Raw genomic sequence first — 10,358 nt, forward strand, 5'->3', positions numbered from 1 at the left:
GGGTAGCATACCCTATCACCTCTTTACAAAAAAAAGGAAGGGTATTCAAATGGACCTCAGAGTGTCACCGGAGCTTTGAGCAACTTAAACATTTACTCACCACCGCACCCATTCTGAGTATAGTTGATCCTAATAAGGATTACTTGGTATGTACTGATGCGAGTAAGGAGGGTGTGGGCGGAGTGTTGATGCAGGAAGGAAGAGTAATCGCGTACGAATCAAGAAAGCTAAAGGAACATGAGCAGAAATATTCTGCCTACGACTTAGAATTGGCAGCCATTATACACGCACTGAAGATGTGGCGACATTATCTCTTGGGGAGAAAATTTATGTTGTTAACAGATCATCACAGCTTGACAAATTATTTCAGCCAACCTACCTTAAATACGAGGCAAGCCCGTTGGGCGGATTTTCTAAGTGGATTCGATTTTGAAATTAAACACTTAAAAGGGAAGGAGAACCATGTAGCCGACGCATTGAGTTGGAAGGTGCAGTGCTTGTATGAAATTTCGATCAGTAAATGGAAGAATTCCTTATTTGAAATGATAAAAACAACAGCAGATCAAGATGTTGAATACCAGCAAATAAAACAGCAGGTACAACAACTTTCTAGCGGGAAAATGCAGCAGGGATATGAATTAGATGATGCCGGAATGCTGTATTTTAATAAGAGGCTGTATGTACCTAACAAAGATGGTCTTAGGAATCTGATTTTGGATGAATTTCACATCAGCCATTATACCGGGCACCCAGGATACCAAAAAATGGTCACCGCACTTAGAAAAGAATATTATTGGCCAGGAATGAAAAAGAATGTGGCCGAATACTTGGCACGGTGTTTGGAGTGTCAACAGATTAAAGCAGAGCATTTGCATCCAGCAGGGCTGCTACAACCTTTACCCATTCCAGAGTGGAAATGAGAAACTATTTCTATGGATTTTATAACCGGGTTGCCTCGGACAAAGAGAAACAATGACTCCATTATGGTAGTGGTAGATAAACTGAGTAAGGCAGCACACTTTATACCTGTGCAGTCCACTTATAAAGCTGTGCAAATTGCTCATATTTTTATGCAGAATGTGTTCAAACTGCATGGACTTCCGAAGATAATAATATCTGATCGTGATGTAAAATTCATGTCAACTTTTTGGAGAACATTGTTTACTGAACTAGGAACACAGCTGAATTTCAGCACAGCCTATCATCCCCAGACCGATGGTCAAACAGAACGAGTGACCGACCGTAGTACCTGCAGGGCTGCGCAAGTCGTCTATCCTGCCACCGAAAAGCAACTTCTGACCTCCGTTGCAGAGGCCGTTCAGAAGAACCAGAAGATGAGAGTTGTGACTCGTTACTCGCACAGCATTCCCAAGCTTGTATGTCCTGGTGGAGAGTCCGGTCTTATCATCAGCACACGGCATCTACACCATATTGTCTCTGTGGACAAGAGCGGAATGAGGATGACATTCGAGAGCGGTGTGACTCTTAAGGATCTCATTGATGCCGCTGCCAAAGAAGGTCTCGCGTTGCCTCATTCGCCATACTGGTTGGGTGTAACTCTAGGGGGAATGCTAGGCACTGGTGCTCATGGTAGTTCCCTCTTCGGTAAGGGCAGCGCTGTTCATGAATTCGTTGTGGGCATGAGATTAGTAGTCCCTGCATCGCAGAACGAGGGATATGCCAAGGTTGTGAGCCTCACTGAAGCAGACGAGGATCTTAATGCACTCAAAGTTTCTTTGGGGGTTCTCGGAGTCATTTCTCAGGTATTCATGGAATATCCTAGAAAGATATAACTGAATTCTATTTAATTTTAATAGAATATTTTAAAATTTAACCAATCGCAGGATAAATATTCTCAAATAAAACTATGATGTAATTTTATTGATGAGATGAGTGTGAGGTTAGATGAGGTTAGTTTTATGGGAGAAAGGTCTCTTACACCTGATTGTATTTCTTTCTTTCTTTTCTCATTATTATTTATTATAATTTTAGATTGAGCATATAAATATTTATTATTATTATTTTTTTAATTTGCTTAATAAATATATTTATTTTAGAATTTTAATTTAATTATTAATGATTATTATGTAAATAACAGTGATTTCAGAATATTTTAAATTTATCTTAAAAAATAGTAATACATTTTTTTTTAATTAAATTGATTAATTAAAAAAATGTTATATTAACCATTCTTCATAGTTAAGAATCTTGTTAGATGTTGTTGAAGGAGTTTTGCTCGAGCAGTAGAGGGCAGGCTCAAATCTGTGGAGACATACTTTATTTTATGGAAATTATGAAAAATATGTATAACCCAGTTCTATTGAAAACATTAATAATCCTCCCACCTAATTTTTGTGTAACCTCTAGATTTTATAGAGCTCTAACCTTGACAAATTTACATATTTACATTTTTACTCTACTTAAATTTAAGCAAAAAAAATTGAATACCATAATATAGCTTATGAGATGAAGTATTTTTTTCTCAGACTTCATGCTTTTGTGATTCATGATATATTCTTTATATCTTCACGAAAAAATCACATTGAAAACAAAAGGTTGACACTTTTGGAACCCACATCAAAGTTCATCATCATGACCAAGAATTTAATTTATCTATTTTTCAGAAAATATAGTTTCAAAAATCATCCTCCATTTTCTATGAAAAAGAATTTGTGATTTTTTTTTACTAAATTTTTTTATTATTTTTCATAAATCTTGAAACCTTGTGTTTGACGACATTTTTGAGTAAACATATATATAATATTTAAGTATTTATAGTAAAATTGCTGGGAATTCAATTTAAAAACAAAAATAATCACAGACTTTTTAAACCTTCTAAATCACTGAAAAAACATCATAATTAAAACTAATATTATGAAAATGACCCTCTCATTATTAAAAAAAACTAATTCATACCATATAGTTATGAATACTACATTCATTAATTAACCAATTAAAAGCCAACTAAAAAAACTAGGAATTTGGGTCTTGCCATTCTCTTCTGGTTTATGTCCAAGGGGTTCATTACCTCCCTTTCCCATTCATTGCCTTGATTGCACGAGTAGTTCTTTCTATGATAGCTAATTTCATGCGAAGCCTTTATAATATAATTGAAAACAATTTTAGTTTTCATAATATGATTGAAAATAATATTCGAAAGTTTTTTAAAATACAGTTATGTTATTTTAAATTAAAAAAAATATATATTAATAAAATATATAGTAGTTTTTAACAACTATAATTTGGATTTACAAAAAATTTTGTCAATCATTTAGATTTACGAAAAAACCTTGCTAGATTTTCTCTAAATATAACTGGAATTTCCATAACTTTCCAGACAACTCCTTAACCTGTTTAGAATAAAGTTAAAAGATCTAATTTTAATATTATTTTTAAATATTATGTAGCAATTCCATATTGAGAATTGAGAATAAAAAGCATGATTTCAAGTTTAATGAATTGCAATAAATTGCAAAACGCACCCTAAATATAGTTCTAATATATGCAATTGCGTATCCGGTGGCTCATCTTTCGGACACAGAAGATTTTCGTGTGTTTTCGTGAAAAATATGGTGAACTTGATCCGAATCTACTCAATAATATTAACCCTCTTCTAACATGTATAGCTCCCGATTTACCATTTTCGGCAGCGATCTTGTTTGTACAGATTCATTTGATTGGCATAAGAGATTGTACCGGAGCCGAAGATTTACTGTATCAATGCTGCTAATCTTTATGTATTTGTCGTGCTGCGCAGGTCACACTCCAATTGCAACCTATGTTCAAGCGTTCCATCAGGAACGATCAGCAAAACGACTCCGATCTCGAAAGGAGGATAACGCAGTTTGGCCTAGAACACGAATTCGCAGATGTCACGTGGTACCCTGATCAGCGAAGGGTCCTTTATAGAGTGGACGACCGAGTGCCGGTTAATACATCCGGGAATGGAGTAAATAATTTCCTAGGGTTTCGCCCTGCATTTCATCATCTACTAGCCTTTACCAGGATACTAGGTAGGAAAATCCAACATGAATAGTCATCCAGATTGATATACATATGGATATCAATATCGAGACCGAGTTTATCAAATTCACTGTTCTTAGTTTCTTAATTCGTTAATGTTTGAATTTGCAGAGGACGAGGCAGAAAGCCATCATAGCATTCACACCAAGTGCGTATTCTCCTCCATTCACGTTAGGTCCATGATTAAACTGGCTACAGGGCTACAGAACAACGATTGCGAGTTTGTTGATTATCCAGTGATTGGGTATCAGAACAAAATGCAAGCTGCTGGATCGTGTCTCAGTAGCCCCGAGGACGGATTGGACACAGCTTGCGGATGGGATCCTCGAATGAAGGGAAGATTACTCTTCTTTCAGAATGGATTTAGTATCAGTGTGTCCAAAATCGGACAATTTCTTTCAGACGTAAGGAAACTTAGGAAAATGTTTCCAAACAGTCTGTGTGGGGTTGAGTTATACCAAGGTTTTCTGATGCGATATGTAAAAGCTTCAAGTGCTTACTTGGGAAAACAAGAGGATTCAGTTGACATCGAAATGACGTATTATAGAGCGGACGACCCCAACACTCCCAGACTGTATGAAGATGTGTTGGAGGAAATTGAGCAAATGGCTCTCGTGAAATATGGAGGTCTGCCTCACTGGGGAAAGAACCGAAACATTGCATTTGATGGGGTCATGAAAAAATACAGCAAATACGAGGCGTTTCTGGCAGCCAAAACCAAATACGATCCAAAGGGACTCTTTTCCAATGAGTGGACAGATGGTATTCTGGGAATAGGAGAGGCAGGAGTGATCATAAAGAGGGATGGATGTGCTCTGGAAGGACTATGCGTGTGCTCAGATGACGCGCATTGTGCTCCTGATAAAGGCTACTTCTGCAAACCTGGGAGGGTGTACACAGAAGCCCGCGTTTGCAGCCACACTGAAAGCCCGCCAGGCTGGATAATGGAGACAATAGTATGGCCTTTACTTACTAAGATATTTCATACTAGTATCGTCCTTGCTGTAAGTGTCTGGTTATATCAGCGTTGTTTAAAGCGCCGTCCTAATTGAGTATTGTGTATTTATGTGATATTGTGGCCAGGTGACCCCATACTCGTATGTATTGCATTTGAAATAAAGTACCTACTTCTCATATTTTGATGAGAGAGTTGCTCCACATAAGCTTGGAAGTTATCGCTACTTTCATTGTTCAATTTGTTTATTCTCGGAAAAAGTAGTGACTCTGATTATTTGGCCTATTATTTTGAAATTTATTATTCTATGGATAAACTTCTTTTAGTTGATGAAGATGTGTTCTCAAATTCCATTAAAACGAAACCCCAAATTTTTAAGCTTTCGGCTCCAGGTTTAATATACACTGTCCACAGAACCAGGGACTACGACTTAGCACTTTTCCAAAGTTTTGCTTGTATCTGGGATTTGCGATAATTTAGTAGTAACTTCCTTGCTAGCGACTCGGATTTCTTTAGACCTGGAGATGTCTCGCTCCATATATTTCCCACTCCTTTGATCCATATGTTCCTTCTTTGATCCAGATGTTTTGTCAACACGTATATGTTTATGCCGATAGGCGTCCCTCCTATTGGAATTGGGCACTTTAATCATTTTTTTAATTAATCTTTTTGATCGGATGGCCTAAATTGAAAGATGCCAGTGTATTCTAGTGGTTGCCACTATATCAATGGATAGAATTCACACCACTAACTTACTTGCATGTCTAAATCACATGTTTAAAGCATACTTAAATTAATTTTTTACAAAGAATGATTAAAAATTTATTGTACCTCTTGTTGATAACCACGTATGTTCATTAGTGAGAAATGTATTTAAAAAAATTATAAAATATTAACCTAAGAGACGTGGATCAAAGAGGAACAAGGCACCGACAGTTTTCCTCAAGCTTGTGAAACGATTAAAAGTTGAGACGTGCACCTTATACCTCTTCATATTCTGAAACGTATGTCTATTCAACTGTTTGCCAAGTGTTTTGTCCATTAATTTAACGATTACCTTACGTGGGTGGTTTAAACGTATCCGTGTTCAACCATACCTTTTCACATTCTGGTTTCAAACGTACCCATGCTCTACCATACCTTTTCACATTCTCAAACGTACCCGTGTTCAACCATTTGCCAAGTGTTTTCCGACACCTATAAGGATTACCTGAGTGATTTCCTATGCGTTACTAATTCTCAAGCGATTTGAAGGTGGTTGCATTACTAATTCAACAATGCAGTTTTTACTATTGATAGTCGTGATGATGTATGTCTCTGTGGGCACTGCAAACTGTGATTTTGTGATAAAAGCCGCAAGAGAACGAGGAAGTCTAGCGACATCAAGCAGAAGCGCCTTGATTGGATCTTCACCACCTCATTGCAGGTTGAAATGTTGCAGATGCACTTCCTGTGTGAGAGTAAAAGTTCCCATTCATGCTGGCACCATCAGGTTGCTGTGTCATGGCGAACCGATGCCAACAAATGCCCAGCGTCCTGTTTATCCAACGAAGATGCAGGCGGCATCCGTGGATTCCGAGTCGATTAACCTCGGGAACGACTATGCGGAGATCAAGCGAAGACGGGATGATGGCGAGGAGTTGGAGAATGACCGAGTTTGGTCGAGGGTGCTAAGCGATGTAGAAGAGGAGGGCTGTTCCAGGAAGAAGCTTAGACTGTCCAGAGAATGATGTGCTGTTTTGGAAGAAAGCTTCAGAAAGAACAGGGTGCCCGAACCTGTAAGTTTCTATACATAGTAGTTACTTACAGGTTACTGCTCTATCGTTTGTGTTTCGTCATGCTTTTGGCTGATGTAACTTCTTCTTCTTCCGTAGAAGGAAAAGCATGCGTTGGCCTTACAGTTGAATCTCCGCCATCGACAAGTTGAGGTGTGGTTCCAGAATAGACAAGCAAGGTTAGCTCCAGTCCTTTATTGATTCATTGTATTTTGCATGTCGAAATTCATATGGAAAGTTCCATTTTGGAATCAACAGCTACATAATTTGGCCTGTAACTATGAAGAATGACTTGGAAATCAATTGTTGTGCAAATTTATAGTTCGGAAAACTTTTGATCCGATGGAGATCCTATTGTGTTGACAGTTTTATTGACTCATTTCTGTTATAGGTTAATTAAATGTTATGAATTTGTTTCAGGACGAAGCTTAAGAAAACAGAAATGGACTGCGAGCTTCTGAAGAGATATAATGAGGCACTTACAGACGAGAACAAAAAACTTCGCATAGAGCTGGAAAAACTGAAAGCTTTAAAAATGTCGCCACCTCTCAGGCCTGCGTCAACTGTTACCATGTGCCCCTCCTGTGAAAGAGTTTCAATGGTTGACAATAGTAGCCACTTGACTTTGGCGAAATCTGGGTCTATGTTTTTACACAACTCTTTTCGGCAATGAATTGTCAAGTATTGATCAGAGTTTCTTTACCCGTAGTCATTGTTTAGCAATGGTGGACACTGTCTCTTTGTCAAACATTTTAGGTTTTCTCTAAAGGTTCACTTTATGAAACATTTAGGGTTTCAGTATATTTTTTATTAATTGACTTTGGTTTAGAAAGCGCTCAAGTCTCTGTTAATTTATTGAATGAGATGAGGCATCTTGATAAACCAAGGAACATTTATTTGTACAGAGTGGGAGTCTATGAAATAAACATTGTATGTAAAATTCAAATGTTTATGTGAGATCATCTCTTTCTCCGAACCTTCTTGTGTTTATGAATTTTCTCCTTTTTTTATTATCAATCTAAACATGTATAATAATCGTTTTCATTTATTATTATTTTTAATAAAATACGATGACAATTTTTCTATTCATGCTCATAGTAAAAGTAAAAGTCATCATTATCGCTAAAAGCAGTACTTATTGACTAGTCAATGCATGCATATTAATGCCTACTTAATAACTATCATTAACACGATTTTTTCTTTCAAGGTTTCATGTTTGAGTTATACAACATAGGGAGGACACATGAAAATATTGTTATTGTAAAATGATTTAATAAATAAAAGACCTTTTTAGGTTATTTTATCGTTATTTTAAAAATGTTATAAAATTATAATTTTATTAATCATTGTTAATTTTTTTTAAATTTATTAATTTTATTAATCATTGTTTAGTTTGAACAATACAACATATTTCTATTGATGATCTTAAACATGTTCAAAAAAATTAAAGTTTTTGTAAGCCTGGACCACTCATCTCGAGACACTTACAGTGTGAGTTTTACCCTTTAGTGCCCCTTGTTCCAGTCCTCAAGTCCCAGCACTTATACATGGAGTTTTGTGCTTTTTAAAAATGTTTACAGTGTGAGATTTACCCTTTAGTGCCCCTGGTTCCAGTGCTAAAGTCCTAGCAGAGGAGAGAATGATTCGGAGGAGTCATTAGGGATCTTGGAATCCAGCTGGAGAATCAGACGAAGCTCTAGAGAGGAAGTGAAGTGGGAATTCGCAGAGGATTGAGGCTCAGAGAGAATTGAGCAGCAAAATAGTTGAAGAAAGAAACCCTAAAGAAAAATCGAAAACACAGAGAAAACACTGAAGAGTGAATTAAAGTCAATTTAAAGGGACAAACGAAGAAGTGTGGTTTCAGTATACGGGAACTGTTGGATCTTAATGATCAACAGCGTGACGACAAAGAGCGAGAACCGTCAATCTCATAGATCGATGGTCATCGCACGGTGAAGGAGCACAGGAGTTAATGCAGAGAAAAGGCAGTTTTATAACCTTAGACAGTATTTCGAGCGAGGACTAGATGGTAAGTGGTTTGAGCATTGATCAACCGATTCCATACATATCACGACGCATGGCAGAGAGTTGGTGTAAGGACCTGCGGTACTGGGCATCACCGAAACGCGTGCGAAGGATGGAGTGCGATTTGGTGTGCGCACGAATAAATGGAATAGCAGAGCGACACTTGAAATATTATGAACGAGTGTTAAACGAGCTTGTTTATACGGTGGATGAAAGTGGGCAATCCACGTATGAAGCTGACGGCTGGAGGTTTGCATTTGAAGTGTTGGCCGATGGGCCGACTAAGTAGAAAGGCAATACAAAGACGCTGGTGAATAAATTGTAAGGGTCAGCCAAGGAAATGGCACGACCATCCATGGAGCGTATAAGTAAACCACGCATGGAGCTCATTTGGCAATCAACGAACTCGCTCATCCAACAAGGAGAAGTGCGCAGAACAAAGGGTAGCCGCAGTAAACAAAGGGAAGACGCAGAACAGTGATGCGCCCAACCTTGGGCGAGGCTACACGGGAAGAACGCATTGTCTCAGTTTTGGGTGAGGGCGCGGGCAGAGGTCGTCCTCCGCTCGGGTGAAGGTTGACACAGGTTCTTGGGTGGCTCGGGTGAGCGCCCGCCCGTCGTGTAAACATAAAACGGTGGAACGTTGGTGAAGCCGGGTGAACGGTGGAACATTGGTGAAGCCGGTTGTGCGTAGGAAGAGGGTGTCTTGGTGACTTGGTGGAGTCACCCGCCCGTCGTGCACGAAGAAACAAGATTCGGTTGTGAAGTGCAGAAGGCAGCTCGTGTGAGGGCGCGCCCACCCAACTTGGGCAAGGAAATCTTGGTTATCACACGGAGGTGTGATGAAGTTGTAAATTGGGCTAAGTTTGAAACTTGGTGTTTCCAAGTATACTTGTAAAGCATTGTAACTTTGTAAAGTTGAATAATATATTATTCGGGCAGACTCATTGTTTAGGGAGTTGCCCCTCCCTTTATACTGTGCAATTGTGTTCTCTTGTATAATTGCTGATGTTAATGAATGTGTATGGGTTTTCATTGGTATAAAGGAAACATTAATAATTACTTGGTTACGAAACACAAACTAAGTAGGACATATGGTTAGGCGTAGTCCACGAACATAAGTATTGGTGAAAAGAAAGTGTTCGGTGGTGCCGCACCTCGCCAAGCGCGGTTGAAAGACTACCGCCGGCCTGGGGGCGTGACAGTTGGTATCAGAGCTAGTCTGAAGACTTGGAGGAGTCTTGCAGGAAGCTGGTTGAAGCTTGGAAATTGGTGGCAAGTACTTGCAGGTGAAGGAAGCTGGTTTCACATACAAGTGGAAACAAGAGCTGGTTCATGTTTTGCAGGGAACTTGGAGAAGGCTGAAAGGCAAAGATGGTGGATGAACCTATGGTAGGTGAATCTAGCCATAATGCAGGTGAAGTCTTCCAGTACAAAGTGTTGGAATAGATGGGTCGATGGAGTTCTAACTGGGTTTCGATGAAGGCTGAGAACATGAAGATTCGGGAAAGTTGTTCGGAACTAAGGAAGGAACTTGAAGAACTCAAGAGCCAATGCGGAAGTACGAAAGACGTTGAACT

The 10,358-nt window shown here is 38.6% G+C and overlaps 1 protein-coding gene and 1 pseudogene across 1 annotated transcript; both read left to right on the forward strand.

The window, feature by feature from the left end:
• Positions 1-1,319: 1,319 nt before the first annotated feature.
• LOC149214203 (L-gulonolactone oxidase 5-like) lies at positions 1,320-5,096 on the forward strand. The gene is made up of 3 exons (XM_089390867.1): positions 1,320-1,763; positions 3,758-4,013; positions 4,135-5,096. Exons 1-3 carry the CDS (start codon positions 1,335-1,337, stop codon positions 5,073-5,075), a joined length of 1,626 nt encoding a protein of 541 aa, XP_089246993.1. The 5' UTR covers positions 1,320-1,334; the 3' UTR covers positions 5,076-5,096.
• A 1,189-nt stretch (positions 5,097-6,285) lies between these two features.
• LOC149214204 (homeobox-leucine zipper protein HAT9-like) lies at positions 6,286-7,426 on the forward strand (annotated as a pseudogene).
• The last annotated feature ends 2,932 nt before the right edge of the window (positions 7,427-10,358 follow it).

This window comes from Pinus tabuliformis, chromosome 1_1 (genome assembly GCF_031772625.1).
Source record: "Pinus tabuliformis cultivar Carrire ecotype Pingquan chromosome 1_1, CPIR1, whole genome shotgun sequence".
Lineage (NCBI taxonomy): Eukaryota > Viridiplantae > Streptophyta > Pinopsida > Pinales > Pinaceae > Pinus > Pinus tabuliformis.